The 18,454-nt window shown below is 32.9% G+C and overlaps 1 protein-coding gene across 4 annotated transcripts; it reads right to left on the bottom strand.

Moving 5' to 3' along the window:
- On the bottom strand, positions 1–5,294 carry LOC115963970 (probable transcription factor PosF21). 4 transcript variants are annotated; one of them, XM_031083242.1, is made up of 6 exons: positions 5,066–5,290; positions 3,705–4,660; positions 2,743–2,875; positions 2,481–2,565; positions 603–807; positions 1–557 (listed from the first exon to the last, which is right to left on the bottom strand). In XM_031083242.1, the coding sequence occupies exons 2-6, from the start codon at positions 4,421–4,423 to the stop codon at positions 419–421; spliced, it is 1,281 nt and encodes a 426-aa protein (XP_030939102.1). In that variant the 5' UTR covers positions 4,424–4,660; positions 5,066–5,290; the 3' UTR covers positions 1–418. The 4 variants fall into 4 exon arrangements, with proteins under 4 accessions (XP_030939102.1, XP_030939098.1, XP_030939101.1 ...); XM_031083238.1 differs by having other exon boundaries at positions 1–807; positions 5,066–5,288; XM_031083241.1 differs by having other exon boundaries at positions 419–807; positions 3,705–4,514; positions 5,066–5,294.
- Positions 5,295–18,454: the final 13,160 nt, after the last annotated feature.

Here is an 18,454-nt window from a genome sequence, read left to right on the forward strand (position 1 = left end):
TGTAAACCGATTTCCAGTCTGAATAGCTGGCATGTGTATCATGTATGAGAGAGAGAGAGAGCTCAAAGCAAACCTCAAAAAATTGGACTCAAAAGAATTACATCGGCGCCATATAATAGCAACTAGGTGCAAAATATGTAAAACAAATCAGATATATAGTCCATTCAATCTAAAACTAAAATAATACATAGAACTGCCTACAAATATAATGGATATAGTCCACCATTCAATCTAAAACTAAAATCATATATAGAACTGCCTACATATAAAAGATGATATAGATGCATCTGAACAAATTCAAAAAGACAGAATGGACTAGAAGGGAAGGAGGAAAGGGAAGAAGGTCCTATCTGGTGAAAGATCTCAACTACAGTTTTGAACAACAACCTTTCAATACCTGGCCTACTGGCCCATCTATCTAACACTCTTTTGAAACAGGGGGGTTGACATCTGAAGCATTTTCCTTTTGGCTGGAAGAAGACATGGATCCTCTGAGTTTCAAGTCTCCAGTTTGTTGTTGCTGTTGCTGCTGTTGTAGTTCCTGCTGCTGCTGCTGCATTTGCTGCTGCTGAAGCTGATGCAGTTGATGTTGCTGAAACTGATGCTGCTGCTGCTGCTTCTGAGAATGAATTTGAAGCTGTTGAAACTGCTGTGTGGTTAAAACAGTGTGCATTGCTTGATTGTTAGGATAGAATTGCTGGCCACCTCCAAAAGAAGCAAAATTCATCATAGGTCCACCATTTGGCATAGCTTGGCCAGTCAATACCTTCAAATGCTGAATTTCCTCTTTGAGTGCATCATTTAGTGCTATCACAAATCAAGAAATAATAATTATGACAAATAGCAAAAGCAGACAATACATATACATACATATATAGTACAAGTGTGTATGCGTGTGATAATTTTCTTTCGTTTGGGGAGAAGAGAGGACGGGGGGTGCTGATAAACAATATTACAAAGAGTAAGAGTTAGTTTTAGGTGCTATGTTCATAGATGGCAATGCCGCAAATGCATATTCAATTTGTGAAAAAGCAGTAAGTGTTCAAAGTGGGAGGTATCATATTCAGTGCAAAAAATCTTGAATGCCATCATGGCAATTGATATGACTATTGCAATGATTAAAAAATCCATTTCAAACAACAGTTATGCTTATAAGTGCTACTGGATGAACAAACAGAGCTGTAGAGGAACCAGAGAACCATTAATGGAAAAACGAATGAATCGAAAATAGCATCTGCAGCAATACATGTATGTAATTTATGCATTAGCAGACAATATGTTGCACAATCATTGGAATTTCAATTTAGTTTTCCCCTAATTTCATAGGCCATTTGCATTATTTTTCTCACTAGAAAGCATTAAATGTTACATCATGTCAACCTCCTATACTAATCATAATTTCACGTCACTACAAACAAATGCACAAACATTACCAACTCTAGAGCAGAAAACTGTCATTCAAGAGAGAGAGAGACCAAATGGTGAACCAAAAAAACATGCATATCCACACAAACTAAAGTCCAAATTGTAAGCAAAATATTAATAAATAAATAACTGCAATTGTACACCCTTCTATCATTTAGAAAATTTATCCAAAACTACAAACCAATGATTTAATAAGCAACGACTGTTCTTAGTTCCCCCCTTCCCCCTTTTTTTGATAAGTAACAACCATTTCCAGTTATATGCCTAGTATCATAAATGCCAAATTTTATATGCAGACAGAGATATTGGTAATCAACTGTCTTCACTCTGATAATAACAAGTCATAGACAATTAAACTAATCATATGTACATCACAATGATCTAAGCATTTGAAACCAAAGCATATCAATTTTTGAAAAGCTTTATTTTTAAAAAAAAAAAAAAAAGCATATTCGCAGCTCCCATCAATCAAAATCCAAATTAAAAAGCAACATATCATTTGTATTACCTTCCCAAATCTTAAAAATGATATCATTATGCTAATGCGGGGAACCACATAACATAGAGACAAGAAACTTCCATGCAAATACAAAAAATTATCAAGATTTGTCACTTTAACAGTCAAGAAAATCAAAACATGCCAATGGTTTGTTTTGCTGGGCACAAATCCTAATTTGACACCAATAATACTCTATGAAAAATGGAACATAATATGAATGAGCCAACTATCAGAGAGAAAAATCATGAGCAGGAGACAACCAACATTCCCTATAGCAAGTAACTTATTACACCTTAAAACCCCTCCCTCCCTCTTCCACATGTGCACGCTTGTAAATACACACAAACAAACACATATATAAGCATGCATATACTTATTGCATAACACGTACCCTACTCTAACAAGATTCATCATGTAAGCTATTCACGTTGTGTTAAATTGTGCCAATCTCCACAAAAACATACTAAAAAACAAAGATCATATGGCTTTGAATATATCCCAATTAAAAGTAATTTGAATACTACTCTTAACAGTGATTCACAAGATAGATGCTTACCATCTTGCAAGTGAACCTGTTGTTCCATTGTTTGCAATCGCAGTTTCAGTTCACTGTTCTCAGCAGTCAGACCATTCGTATCTCTCTGCTCAAAACAAAAACCACAAAAAGAAATGTTACGCAAACAAACATGTAGGCTTGTATGGTAAGGAATGCTAGACATCAAATAGTGCAGAACAAAGAGGAAAGATACACTAACACCCACTAAAACTGGACACATTCAATCATAAATAAGGTTATGGGCTGCGATGTACTTATGTACCTGCAGGAGGGTCAATTGAGCAGACAATGAAGTTGCTTCTGTTTGCAGTGTCTGCACTTTTCTCTCAAGCTCTGCAATGTATCGCATCTTCCTTTCCTTTGATCTAGCAGCCGACTGCCTGTTTGCCCAGATCCTGTTACATGAAGCAAAAAAAGGAAATATTAACATGATGCTTAGGTGAAACACAAAGCTATACCAAAAATAAAATTAGAGGACAAATGAAATATAACTAGGAGCGACCACAAACAAGAAAGAACCAGAAATCATATATTATCAAAGAGATGGGACCCACAGGATAGAAATATCAATAGCACCAATAAAATTAAAACACGATTTCTCTATAGAATGGTAATATAAATTACCTTGAGACCCCCATAAGGAGAGGAACATGAATCTCTCCAATAAGAAGACACAAAAAGTAATGACAACATTAAATTCAAAAAGCAAAAGATGGATAGCCAAAGTGAGGTGGCATTACAGATCCTTAGTCAGATCTAAACAGAAGCAAAAAGTGGATGACAACTACATCTTAGAGTCCAATTTTCCATCTCATCCCAAGGAACCCCTAAGAAAGCAAGAGCAACACAATCCAATAAAACTCTACAGCAGCCACTAAAAAGGAGGCAGGAAAAGACCAACAGCAATGCAAATGCGAAAAATGCAACAAATCTGGACCCTACAACCAAAATTTTCACTCATACACAAAACCAACCAGTCACATTTGGTATATTTAGAAATGATGGAGAAAGATGAATACCAGAATGTTACTAATAAGTATCTAAGCATGGACACAATTGTGCAGGAAGAAATTAACTACTTGTTACCATGAAATACATGTTTCAAAATAAAATTTTATTAACTGATTTCAGAGTTGACATAAAGCCAGAATACCATTATACATCCTTAATTGTTTTGAAGATTAGACAAATTCAAATATCATATATTTCTTCAAGAAATGATACCTCTTTGCACGCTTGGGATCAATTAAAGCAAGTTCCGCAAGTTTAGCAGCTGACATGGCTTTCTTGGAATCAGCTGCAGATAAATCTTCTGAACCTGAAACAAGCATCTCAGGTTTGATTGTAGTTGACCCATCCATGGACTGGCTATGTTGATGCCTAACTCTGGGCCTCTCACTAGAACCAATGGAAACATGCTCAGCAGAAGTCGTCATCGCTCCAGACGCTGGTGTTTGCATAGATGCCTGTGCCAGGGTTGTTGCTGCTGCAGCAGAAGATGGCTCTCCCATTTGAAATGCTGATGTAGCAGATGATGAATTGAACTTATCCATATCAAGATACATAGACAACAAGTCCTCCTCAGTCTCATCGGAAAAAGAAGGCCCATCCCCGGCACCCACAACACCAAGATCACTATCGAAGCTAATATCATCAGGAAGAGTAAGAATCTCCGAATGGGCACGTCTATGACCCAAATTCCTACGCGGGGTATCAGGCATTCGGCTAATATCATGGCTAAAGTGACTAGAATCTGTGTTCATGCCATGTCCAAAATGGCCAGCATCTGAACTAGTACCTGGGCCCAATGGTGGGAATGACGGTGATGTTGAAGATGGCTCAGGTTTCACATTGAAACTACTTCCACTTGGTGAATAACCTGAGTACCGGCCAGACGGGGGTAGAAAACCCCCACCATGGCCCAGGGTTTTGTCCTTATCCATCTAGAAACAACCTCAAGAACCAAATAAACTCTCACACAAACAGCTCAACAATACCAAACCCCCTACAATTCCTTCTAGAGCAAATCAAACCCTGGAAGAAAATTATCCAAATTCAAAATTTGCACACCCCTAAAGAACCAATCTTTTCTTCAAGCTTCAACAAATAGATTCCCAATTCCCAATATAGCTGAAAACAGTAACTGATTGCAATATAGAAGCTATCAACCTCACAAAAACCTAGAAATGACAAACAAAGAAAACCCAATAAAAATTACAAAACTTTCCACCAATATCTGCAAATGGGTATTCAAAAAAAAAAAACAAAAACAAAAAAAACATAAAAACCCCAGAATCCGACCCAGATCAAAGAAACCCAATAATCCAAAGATCTGACTAATGGGTCTGCTTTGCAAAGGACAAGCAATTACAAACAGAGAGACACACACAGACAGAGAGAACATAAAATTAAGAAACAAGTACACAACCACACATGCATATATATATTATATATAGACAACAACAACAAAAAAAAATTGTACAAAACAATAATACATAAGAGCATTCAACAGGAGCTTACAAACTTTCCCAGGAAAATGAAAGATTTTTCTCGGGAAAGATAATAAAAGACTTAAATTCCCTCACATATTGTGCTGTGCAGTGTTACAGAGACAGAGATGTTGGAATTCGGAGCTGTAAAGCGTTGCAGAGAAGAGAATCCCACGCGGTTTTTTTTGGGTGCAGAAAGCGAATCTGAGACTCAACTAAATCACATGCACAGAGACACAGAAAGAGAGAGAGATCTGAGAGTGACGAGAAAGCGAAGCTTCGAAGAGAAGATGATGTTATTTTATACATATAATTACATATGGATATCTATATATATATGTAAGGGACCCGAATCCTGTGCAGCACTTGTCCCCTTACCTTCCTTCTTTGTATTTGCAATATTTAATTTTTAGCTCTTTCTAAGTAAGTTTTGGACAACTTTTTTCCTCCAAAAACAAATCTTTGCCCATGGTTGGTATATATTTTTATTTTTATTATAAGATTTAATTTTTTTTATTTAGAGTTTCAAAAATAAAATTTTATTTAGATTATTAGCCCGCAACTCGAACCCACGTTCCTCTCAGCTCCCCCCAAGCACTTCCCCCCCGAATAATACGGTGATAACTGATAATTATAAGATTCATTAAGTTGTATTTAATAGACTGTATAACTAAAAAAAAACACGTGGATGATCATTTATAATAATTTTTTGAGAATGTATTTCCTCTAAGCTGCCGCAACCTAATCATCTTATGTCATTAGTTTGCATTTTAATTACATGATCTATTAAGTCATTTAATAGTTGTATAACTAAAAATTACACGTGGATGATTATTTAAATCACCACATGATTTGTTAGAATAATTTTTGTTTAAACTAGTTTATGGGGAAAATAATTTGAAAAATTATTAGTTCACCTGAAAAACAAACTTAACAATACAAAAATAAAAGAAGAACTAAAATAATTTATGTTTAATTACGTGATCTATTAAGTCATTTAATGGTTGTTGTGGGGTCAGAGAATTCGTGGCTCAGGCCCACTCTACATTAGGGCCCAAGTCCTAAGTCAAGGAGAGCTATTGCTGAGGACGCATAATGAAAGCCCAAAAAGACACAAGGACATGGCCGAGGACGATCTTATGCTCAGCACCTCACAAAACGCCTGAAGAAAAAGACAAACTCAGTACAGGGACAGAACAAGGGAGAAAGCTGCCAACATCGTAATACAGAATCCTGCATCTGACAGGCCCATACTCCAAACCATGCTATTTAAATTTTCCAACGACCCCCAACCACTCTAGGTATGGATTGACAGGACAGATCTGCACCCCAGAAAGTAAAACTTACACGTGGACACTAAAAGGGGAAATGAACACTAGTATAAAAGGGAAAGAAAGCGAAGGAGAAAGGGATCCCCCAGAAGGAGGGGACAATCCTGCAAAAGGGAGAAAGGGAAGGATACTATGCTCCTCAAACGCTGTCCGAGGACTTAAATCCTACAACCCGCACTAATGGAAGGCTTAACTAGTCAAGCCAAGTCCACCCATACATAAGCTTCCATAGAAACCCCGATTAAACCGCTGACCTGTAACTAAGGTCCTGCCTTTCAAGCCCACTCTCTACAAATCATATTGTTAGGGCCATTTACTTACGATTCCAATGTCATTCCTGAGCCGTTAAATAATCATGACCCTACAGTTGTATAACTAAAAATTACACGTGGATGATTATTTAAATCACCACGTGATTTGTTAGAATAATTTCTGTTTAAACTTGTTTATGGGGAAAATAATTTGAAAAATTATTAGTTCAATTGAAAAACAAACTAAACAATACAAAAATAAAAGAAGTACAAAAATAATTTATGTTTATTTACGTGATCTATTAAGTCATTTAATAGTTGTATAACTAAAAATTACACGTGGATGATTATTTAAATCACCACGTGATTTGTTAGAATAATTTCTGTTTAAACTAGTTAATGGGAAACTAATTTGAAAAATTATTAGTTTAACTGAAAAACAAACTTAATAATACAAAAATAAAGCAGGAAAAAAAAAATGAGAATACTTTCAAGTATGGTATGAGGGAGGGAATTTACAAAGGCTTGGTTCGATCAAACCATTAGGTATTGGAAACAAGTTATTGTGTTTATTCCAAGTAATTATATTGAAGTACATAATTTGTTGAATATTACAAAGCGCTTCGAATAAGAGTAATCTCTTTATTTACTATTTTTTTTAATTTAGTATTTTTTTTTTAAAAAAAAATCTATATTTTATATTAATTTTTAGTATATTCATATTTAGTCGTTTTTATAATTTATAAATAAATTATATTTTTTTAGTATTTCTGATTTTTAAGTGCTCTTATAATGCTGTTTCGTTCTCCTTTTGGTAAAACTGCAAAATAAAAGGGTTTTTTTTTTTTTTTTTTGGTTTTGTTTTGAAGGCAAGGTTATAATTGTTATAGTAGGTGTAAGAATTAATTCAAATAACTTGGTAACGAGATTTTCATTATTACTAAATTATTAACTCTCCATTTTAACAAAGAAAATATGGTATGTTGTAAAGCATAGCCTACACATATTCAATAGACTCTTTCAATCACTTTTTTTTAAACAGTTTTTTCGGAAGGAGGGAATGGAATAAAAAGAATTATTTTAGGATATTCTTTCTAATCTCTTATTTGGGAGTTTTCATAGAGAAAATGAAAAGACCATTACCTTATTTTAAGAGTTTAAATGGAAGAGAATGAAATTGATAAGAGGAAACATTCATTTCTTGCATTTCCATCAAAACCTTAAAATTTCATTTGCTCCAAAAATTGAGAGAAATAAGAGGGAATGAAATTAGATTTAATGAAATTTTACTAAAAACTCTCAAAATACCCCTATGCATAGGGCCCTTTATGTTAAAATAGCGGTATAATAGTAATTGTAGGGACACGATTCCTTTGCGGCCCACTAACACTTTTGGGCTCACACAATAAAGGTCCCCCACAATATGATTTGTAGAGAGTGGGCTTGAAAAGCTGGTCGCTAGTCACTAGGCGGTGTTCCGGGCTCGAGTTTAGAGGAATTCATGCAGAAAAAGGAATTGGGCTTGAACATTTAAGCCCTAAGACGTCACAGCCAAGGGGATGGGACTCCTCGGAGTTGATCCGAGGACCATTAGGGTCTCCCTCCGGTTACCCATTGATGGACTTTTTCCGTGAAGTCCGGTGTTGTTGAGACGTTCTCCCCCCTGTAACCTTTCTTTTTCTGGGAGATGGAATGCCCCCCCCCCCCAAGACTTCACTTACTTCCTTATCTTATACTAGCTTGCATTCGTTGTCATTCGTCCACGTGTAAGGTCAATCTTTACAAACACTGACATTTGTCCCATTAGTCCAATCCCGGAATTGTTGGGGATGGTTTGATAAAGCTGCAGAGTACGGCTCTGTCAGGCGCTGGGTCCTATCTTGAAGGGTAGTAAGGATAACTTTCCCAAGGTATTTTGGATCTTACAAATTCGCCCCTACGCCAGTTTTACCCCTTTGTTCCGGTGGGATTATGGATATGCCGAGGACTAAACTGTCCTCGGCTGCCTCTCAAAAATTATTTCGTGCTCGGCATTGTAGAGTTTGGGCCACAGCTCTCCTCGGATTGGGCCTTCAGAATCTCTAAGGGCAGATGGGCCTGGTCCACGAATTGTCGGGCCCCACAGTAATATTGTTATAAAATGGTTATATTACATTCATTCTATATTACTCCAAAATAAGGTTACTTACTTTTTATCTTTTTCCCATTCTTTTATTTTAAAACATCGAAACAAGATTACTTAATATCACTACACCCCTCTCTTTTCTTTTCTTTTCTTTTCCATTCCTTTATAATTAACTCATTCCATTTCAATCCTTTATATGAACTCCCAAACAAACACTAATAAAAATTGGAGAGTGAACCCGTAAAATTATCTTCAATGGACTCGCAAACCAAATGCCTCTTTTTAGATATGTAGTGACTCTCCACATCCGGATTGACTGTAGATTTATTTAGATAATTGAGAGTAACATATTGAACAAACACTGATAAAAATATTCAGGTCATCTCTCTCTAAGAAACAAAACACAAACTGTCTTGCATAGAACTAATACAAAAGCAACAAAAGAAAACAATTAAGACACCGATCTAACCCAATCTAGATTGCATGACTCTTGGTAGTGGAAGGGATGAGCACAATGGAGAGGACAACCTTAACACTGAAAAGTGAGCGCAATCAAGATGATGTTAACCATAATTTAAGCTCAAAAGAATAATTGATAATATTAAAAAAAAATCAAGGGATACAAGATGCAAGTGACAAAATGTCTACAAAACATAATTCAAGACAAAAGGCGGCTCAACAGTATAGGCAAACGAGGCAGTTGCCTAAGGCTCCTAAGCTGAAAAAGGTCTCCAAATTTTAACCAATAAAGTTATTTCTTTCATTGTAATAATATTAATTAAAACCAAATATTAGCTAATAAATAAAAAGAATAGAGTTTAAGTAATATTTTAATTTTTTTTATAAGACAATTTAAATATATAAAAAGCCACAATTTTTAGTTTTCGCCTAAAACCTCCAAATGCATCAAGCCACCCTGTACAAAGATATAAGAAGTATTATCATTTAAGTGGTGTTTTTTTTTTTATAGATATATATCCTCTATCATTTTGCGACGTTATGTAAATGACATTCTCTACTCAAGATGTAATGCATATATATATATATATATATATAAACAATGTCATGTAATATTTTTATCAAATTAAATCTCTAATAAAACATGATAGCATCTCAATTCCCATTCGAAGAGAAAATAATGTATTATTTGAGCCAGATGACATGTTTAATAAATTGAAACTTTTTTGTTACTCTTTTGGCAAAACTATCTCTAAGCAACTCCTTACGTGAGACAATGGAGAAACAAGTTGCATACTATCAATTCCTTTACGTTGCAAATACCAAATAGTAATAAACAAAGCCTTTATAATTTTGACCTTTGTTAATTATTGGTACGTTGAATTTTGATGCTGTTTTTGTCTGTAGGTGTTTTAGATTGCATAATATCAATTCCTTTACGTAGCAAATACCAAATAGTAATAAACAAAGCTTTTAGATTTTTTTTTTTTTTTTATATAGTTTCAACTAATAATGTCCACTTTTGATGATTGTACTATTTATCATCAGACCGAAACACCAATCCTTTTTTTTTTGTATAAGTAGGAATTAAACCTCAAATCTTTTTTTTTTTTTTTTATATAGAAAGTTTCAGCTTATAACATCCGCTCTTGATGATAACTCTTTATTATCACACTAAGACACTAATTGATTTTTGGTATAAATGAAAATTGAATTACAGATTTTTTATTCAACTATAAGAGATTTTAGTATAACTGAAAGCTACTAAAATTTTGAAATATGCTTTTTATTTGGTGTGTTGAATGGTGATGCTTTTTTTGTATGCATGCATTAGATTATGGTTTAATTGTAAAGGATTTGCTCATCTTGAAAAGTCATAGAATTTTGAAATATGTTAATTATTTGGTGTGTTGAATTGTGATGCAGTTTTTGTCCATAGGTATTAGATTATTATGATTTAATGTAGAGAGGATTTGGTAATCTTGTCAAGTAAGGTAAAGACAATAATGATTTTCATTTATGGGAATTAAATGGTTACGTAGTCTATGTCATAACCCCACTTTAAATTCTATGTACATGTTATTACCCCACTCAAAGCCTATACGGTTCTTCAATAATTGCATTGCATTTGCAGGCATACAGTGTGTGTCATCAACGTTTGGCTCTTCGATGCATTTATTTTTTTTGTTTTTTGGAAGGGGGTTGGCAGGGTTGACTTGTGTACGAATTAAACTCTTACTTTCATTTTGTAGGTGCAAAACTTCTGGATAACGAGTTTCGCTGTTACTAAAAATTGATTGGTATTTTTATTTAGTAATAAGAGTAATTATTATAAAGTAAGTATTATAAATCAATCAAAATTTGAATCAGACAAATTACAAAGAATTATAGCAGATTTCAAATAGATGAACACAAGAACATTGCATTCTATAATATCACATTAATACTATTTGTTATTATTAGTAGTTTACATTATATCTTGAGAAAATTACATTTTTTTTAGAATGAAAAAATTATATTTTAAATTTTATAATTTAGAAGTGTAACAAATTAAATTTTATAGATTTAAAAGTAATAAGTTAAACCCAATTTTTTATTATAAAAAGTAACAAATTAAATCCAAAATTTTAAAAAAATAACAAATTAATGAGTTATTTGACACCTAATTTCACATTTTGTTGAGTTGTCTACTTATGCTAAGAGTAACAACATTTTTACACAAATCTATCACTTATTTTTAATTTCTTATACATCAATCACAACTAAATATATATATATATATATATATATATATATGTACATGGTATCTGTTTCACAATAATTACTCATTATCATCGGTTCAAAACTCATATTAAAATTTTAGTTGTGAAATTGGAAGTGTTCTATGCATATTGGAATGTTTTTAAGACGAAACAATTGTTCTTGTGTTTTCGGCTGAGATATCATTTTCATGGCCAATCTCAGCATTCATCAAAGGTCAAACACTCTGAGTCTCTGACACACGAAATCGCATGTGTTTGGTTTTTGCAGATATGACTTTCAAACAAAGTCATGTGCTTGCACATGAAAACAGTAATTCGTACGTATGGAATGGTTTGGTTTTTAGTTTTTGGTTATAATAATCACAAAGGATTACATCCCAAGTGGCATGCAACTTCATTTAAAAATTATAATTTATTTATATTTTAAAAACAAAAACAAACTTATCTATAAATTCATACACAAGGATCATCTTTACTTCTTCACTCATATCATAGTTATTACCTTCATATTTCAATTTTGAAGATTAATGTCAAAGAATGAGATAGTCTACGTGCAAAGAACATTTTCCATGGTACTGGTTACAATATAATGTGATTAAAACAAATGGCATCGTTCCTATCGAAGTATAAAATGAATATTCTTCTCAGGAAAAAAGGGTATAAAATGGATATGTATCATTTGATTGTCAAAATTTTACTCTATACATATCCACATCTACTAGATTTTTTTTTTTTTTTTTTTTTTTTTGAGAATGTCCACATCTACTAGTTGGTAACCATGCAATGCATGAAAAAATTTAATATAATATGATTTTTTTATATAATCTAAATGTGAAATTTGATAATTATGATAGTTATTAGTAATTGTTATTTATTATGATAATATTCGTATATGAAACTAAATATTCTATTATTAGGCATTTTATTATGATTTTATTTGTATATGGAAATACAACTTTATATTCTACCATTTAAAGAAAATATGACGTGTCAAGTTTTTTTTTTTTATATATAAATAAGATAGTATTTCAAACCTATGACGTTCATTTTATGATGATTTTTCTTTATCATCAAACTAAGACACCTTTTTTTTTTTTTTTTTTTTTTTGTGTAGGCAAGAGTTGAACCATATTTCTCTTATTCGATGACAAAATATTTTACCAGTTATGCTAATTAGAAATCATGATGTGTCAATATTATAATTGAGATTTCAAATATAAAATGAAAATTAAATTTTATATATATATATTAGAATAATAATGTGTAAAATTGTGAGATCTCAAAAAACTTATATGGCACAATATTATGAGCTCAATCACATGTTGAACTTTCTTTTTTCCTTTTTTCTTTTTAGGAGAATCACATGTCGAACTTTCTTGGTTTTATATATTATATAAGTTATAAATAATTATATGTTATTTAAGATTAATTATCATTCATTAATAGATGGATTGAGATTTTAAAATATGTACATTAATGAAAATTCAAGTCTTTATCATAAAATAGATATATTTTTGTTTATAGCTTAAGGGGAGGGAAACAAAGATTATGAGATGTGATCCATAACCAACTATGAGACCCCTTAAGATTATGAAGTAATTATTAAAGCTTTGTTTTGCGATAATGCTTCTCTTGCTTCTTTTGACCATCTCATAGACGAGGAAAATCTTTTGTCAACTTCCTTTGTTGATGTTATATTTTTTAATTCTAAGAAACAAGAAAATTTTGTTACTCATAATATTAGTAGATATGTCAGTGATTTTTTAATGTGGATGAAAAATGTTCCTCTACATCTTAGTGTTGTATTTGTAGCCGATTTGGCTAACTTTTCTTAATTAAAAAAGTATGAGACCCATTACCTTAGGATTAGATTTTATTTTTTTTCGGGTCAAAAGACTTGTAACTTAATTGGTATCTCTTGACCTATCCAATAGATGTATCTAAGATTCAAATCTCCTCTCTCCTATTGTAACAATTAATTTTTTTTTTAATTTTTTTTTACTTCAAGGCAAATAAAGAAGAACTTAGTCCCCCCCCCCCCCCCCAAAAAAAAAAAAGTGAGATCATTAGGTGGTTTTGATGTTCATGCCTAAAATGTATCAATAATTATAACTCTATGTCTAAACATTTGAAATTGAGAAGAAAAAAAAAAAAAAGTTCGTTTTTAAATCATAAAATTCTGTTCCGTTGAGGAATGGAATGTCACCACACCCATGAACAAATTTGTGCAAATATTAATAGACTTATGGGCAAGATCTTTTTTGATCAAACGTGGTAAGACTTTTTGTCTAGCATACTTGCGGCCGAGACTTTTGACCTTAACATACATTTGGAATACAAGATGAAAATGTGTTCATATTTTCAAACGTGTTGTGTCGTGTTGTGCCCGTGTTGGTGTCGGTGTCCGTGTCCGTGTCCGAAAACTTTTTACAAGTACTTCGTTTAAGAATTCTTTGTCAAATAAGTGTGGGGGAGACTTTCACAAGACCTTAGGCTTTCAATTGGGCTTTGCAGATCAGAGAAATCAATCCATAAAAGTCCTCTACTGTCTTATTGTGGTCCTATATATCCTGTGGCTGTGTGGCTTCTGAACCTACCTGGGGGGACAATATGGATGGAATATTGGACGTGGACCTCACTAGACAAAGCAAGTAATGATATGAATAATTTTAGGAGTACACCATTTGCTAGATTTTTTTTTGCAATCTATTTTATAAGTCAGACAGTGATTGATTATTTGTTACTTTCACAAGGATCCATCATTTTTTTCCCACTACTCAACTTGTCATACGATAGAGTTGTTGGGGCACAAAATGTATGATACTAGATTTTTTCTATTAATATTCCAACAAAAAACTTTCTCAAATTAAGTTTGGATTTCAAAAGCAGGTTTGCAAGTCATGATTTGCTAACATAAGTTGTTTGCATTACTGAGACAAGCCAAGCCATGCATGGTAGTGTTATCCTTTGGACCCAAGCTATAGATTAAATACATGCATATAACAAAGAGCATAAATTAAAATTAAAAAAAGAAAAAGCAGAACATAGGATTTACACGCCTAAAAAGTGGTAGAACACGTAATTCACCTCACCAAATATTATGGTAAAGCCTGCCAAAATCAAAGTTCATCATGTATTGAGGCAATGGAGGAACTGCTTCAATACTTCTGATTTTTCAGAAGCTGCCCAAGCAGTTCCACCCCACTTGCTGCATGGGCCAAAACCTATTGCATTATGTCATTACATATAAACTTACGATCTAAAAAGAGTTAGAAGATGATGAAATATATATATATATATATATATATATATATATAAAATTCTTGATTATATAAAAAAATATTCTAGATTCTTTTTCCATTGCTCACAAAATTTTTCTGATAATACTTTTTATAGTCATTTTGGTAGATTTAATTTTTGTAAGAATATTAAAACTGATAAAATCATACTTTACATTGATTGAATTAACTATATTATCAATTAAATTGAGATTTTAACAAAAAATTATAAATTAAATATAAGAAAGTTTCATTTTAAATTGTGTTGAGCCAACCCTGTGGAGTGGGCCATGTGGGGGAGGTGATCATGATTTTTATTTTATTTTTGAAAAAAAAAAAAAAGTAAAAGAAGATGACTAGAATGGCTTCTTTACCTGAATGTTACCAACTTACCATAGTAACATCCTACTCACTGGACCCAAACTTGTGAATGGAAGAACCAATGAGCCATAAATGTTATCCCAGCCCAATAAGGGCACTAATGGGCATTGAGTCAAGGGCGTGAAGTTTTTCCCAATCACTTCACGTTGTGGAATTCGAACTTGGAACCTCCACCTCAAACCACTTGGAAGTAAGCCCAAATTAGTATTATTTCTTATTGATCGCAACAAAGAGCCTTTAGTGGTGAACTGTATGAGTTGGCAAAACAGCAGGGGTCCTAGGCAAGGATGTTTTGTTTTGTTTACTAGAGCTATTCGTGATTGCAAGATGAGGTTTTTCTTTTATACAAAGTTTTCTTGGCCTCTCTATTCCATCGAAATTAATAGGGATGGTGACGACCAAGTGCGCTGGCTGCCAACTAGGAGTGATGGTTTCAAAGTTTACTAGAACACTTTGAAGGGGTTGATCTTGAACACTCACCTGTGGAGTTGAAAACTTGAAACTGTTTTTTTAATGACAACCTGCTTCAAATAGTCATTCATTGTCTTCTTTGGAGGAGTTTATGGATTTATGTAAAATGAATTGATCTTTGTAGCTTCCCTAGCACATTGCTTTTTTTTTTTTGGTTGTCCTTTCTTACCATAAGTGGGAGAAGAGAGTTTGAACCCAAGCAATTTGAACCCAAGTTTATGGTTTGGACTTTGGAGTAGGTTTACGAAACTGACTGCCTCCAACAAGTCTTAACTGCTTCAATTCCTATGGTAGATGTTTCTGAAGAATTATTTTTTGTGTCCATTTAATTGCTTGTTCTTGCAAACCTCTTGGAACAGTGACATGCAATTCTGGTTACTTATTAAACATCTTCCATGAAAAGAATTACATGGGTGTGGACAAGAATTATTTGTGTTCTTATTTTCCCTTGCATTACTTTCTTTGTGGTTATGTTGCATAAGTGCTCATAATTTGCAAATGGAGGACAGTAAAAAAGCAGTCATCAATTACACAATTACTTGGCTTTTGATATGGTGCTATTTTTTGTCATGTATTACTTTTTTTTTCGACCCAAAGCAGTAGGTTGCCGGTTTGAGTCCAGGAATCAAACTCTACCAAAGAAATTTAAAAAAAAAAAATGTTTTGGGTTTGCTTGACTACCAAACACCTTTCTTAGGCTTTGCAAAAGTGGGGAGTTTTTTGTGCATTTGGTACGATTTTTTTTAATGTATATTGTAGAAGACTTGTCCATCCAACCCTTGCATTTGCATGTTTGGGCAAAACTGCTACAAATTACAATGATTATTAGACATGGCAAAATGAAACTTGAGCTAGATGATTTTGACTATTTTTTGGGACTGAAAATCCCACTTGGGTCTTCCTAATGTGCTCAGTGACTGGTTTTGACATTTCTGTAGGTGTTTAACTTATTGTAGCCACACCATTCTCCAATTGCTCTCATTCTTTTGTTCATTGTATATAAGGGTTTTTATTTTTATTTTGCTATAAAGTTTGTAAGGAGTTGGTTGTAAGTTCCATCTAAATAGACATTAACACGACTGATGGATCTTTCAGGTCAGCGGAGAAGGCAGTTCCCAAGGAATTGGAAACAAAGGTTCCTCCAAAAGACATTCCCAAGGAGGACAAACACTAATGTGTCTATATAGGGAGCCTGGTGTTGTCTACAAGAGTTACTAGTTGCTCCTTTTTGCCTTTTTTTTTTTTTTTTTTTCCAAAATATTTCATGATTTATTTAGAATTAGTCTTGGTGAAATGTTCGGGTATATTGTGTGCACTTATATTATCTTAATTTTGGTTTTAGTAGACTCTATGGTCCCTTAATTATTGATATGTATTTACAAAGAAGGCCATACTTATTTTGAAAAGCAAGTGTCATTTCTCCCTTGATTTTAATTTTAGTGTTCTTTATAACACCATCCTGTAAATAGGGTGTCAGGATGGGCTAATCAAGGTGTTCGAGGAGAAATTATTCACGTGATCGATTTCAGTAGTTCTTTCACTTAGTAATGATGATGAGTTTAAGTTAATTGAGTCACATTGTAATCACATTCACTATAAAAATCTAAGTAAAAAAAAATTTCAAATCTAATATGTCCTACACTCTAATAATGATTAAAATGGAATCACATAATCAATGATATTCAGCAAAAATATTGTAACTAATCTCATGTTTGGTTGCACAAAAAACATTTACAAACAAACATAAAAATCACAACTTTTTGTTTATATAAATTATAACTCTATTTTTGTTTTTACACAGTTTGTTGCCAAAGAAAAAGCAAAAGAAACCATCAACTACTCATTCAGGCATTAAACATTCATTTATCCTAGTTGTTTTTCTCTTAACCAATTAAGAACAAATTAATCCAGAATTTTAGAAGGGTTGGTGAAAAAAATAATCTCGATTTCTTTGATGAGATCATGTTGTCTGGGGAGAGCTCCCGATATAGTGGAAACTATATGCCGCAAAATTAACTAATGCATATATATCGCTCTTCCCTAATCTTTTTTTTCTTTTTTCTTTTTTTAAATTCTAAGATAAAATCTAAGTATATATATGTGTAAAACTCCCGCTTAAAAACTTAAATCTCAGCTCTAAAATGTAAACGAAAGTTTCAAATTTCTTCAAGTACATAATGTTCATTATATAGTTTTAACATAGTCACAATTTGAGCATCTTATGAGTCTATATTAACAAAAATAATAGAATTTTACATCTAACTATTAATAGTCATTCTATTCATGAGTTGAATTTAACTTTGAAAAATGGATTATTCATTTTATTAAAATTCGCATCATAAAATTTGCTCTCTTCAAGTCAAGAAGAGTCAAATCCTGACTCCATCAAGTTCCTGATTGCATTTGTAAGATAACAGCTGAGTACAAAGCTATTTTGGTCACTGGGTTAATTTTTCAATTACAAAACCCAAAGCACTACCAGCGTTCATGGGAAGTAGTAAGTGTTTCCTTCATTGAAAGAAAGGGGAGAGGGCACAACATATTTTGATGACAACTTCAGAAGAATTTGTTGTTTTATCCGTGTTAGCCAAGCTAGAATATGACATAATATTTTGTGGGTTGAGCAGCTTGTTCAGAAAGGGCAAATGCCATCCAAGCAATTGGTTTTAGCCTAACTAAAAATCTGTAAAATGTTTAAGTTGCTTCAATTATATCTGACCTTGTCTTAAGAGGGGTTAGCATCCATTTCTTGTCAATCAATCGGGTTATTAATTAGGTTATTTATGGGTGAAATTGAACTCGCGAATGGTGGATTCACAATCCAAATCCACATGGCTACATTTGCCCCTATACTCCCTGTAAAAAAATTCCTAAGATTTCAATTTCCACCAATCCTCATTTTTACTTTTCTTATATATGATATAATAC

The sequence above is a fragment of the Quercus lobata genome, chromosome 10 (genome assembly GCF_001633185.2).
Source record: "Quercus lobata isolate SW786 chromosome 10, ValleyOak3.0 Primary Assembly, whole genome shotgun sequence".
NCBI classification, from domain to species: domain Eukaryota; kingdom Viridiplantae; phylum Streptophyta; class Magnoliopsida; order Fagales; family Fagaceae; genus Quercus; species Quercus lobata.

Excerpts from the sequence above, each read along its gene's own strand:
- LOC115963970 (XM_031083238.1), bottom strand. The coding sequence starts at position 4,423 with ATGGATAAGGACAAAACCCTGGGCCATGGTGGGGGTTTTCTACCCCCG. Across the intron at positions 2,566-2,742 it reads CTCAATTGACCCTCCTGCAG|AGAGATACGAATGGTCTGAC; the intron begins GTACATAAGTAC and ends TGTTTTGAGCAG. Across the intron at positions 808-2,480 it reads ACAGGTTCACTTGCAAGATG|CACTAAATGATGCACTCAAA; the intron begins GTAAGCATCTAT and ends GATTTGTGATAG.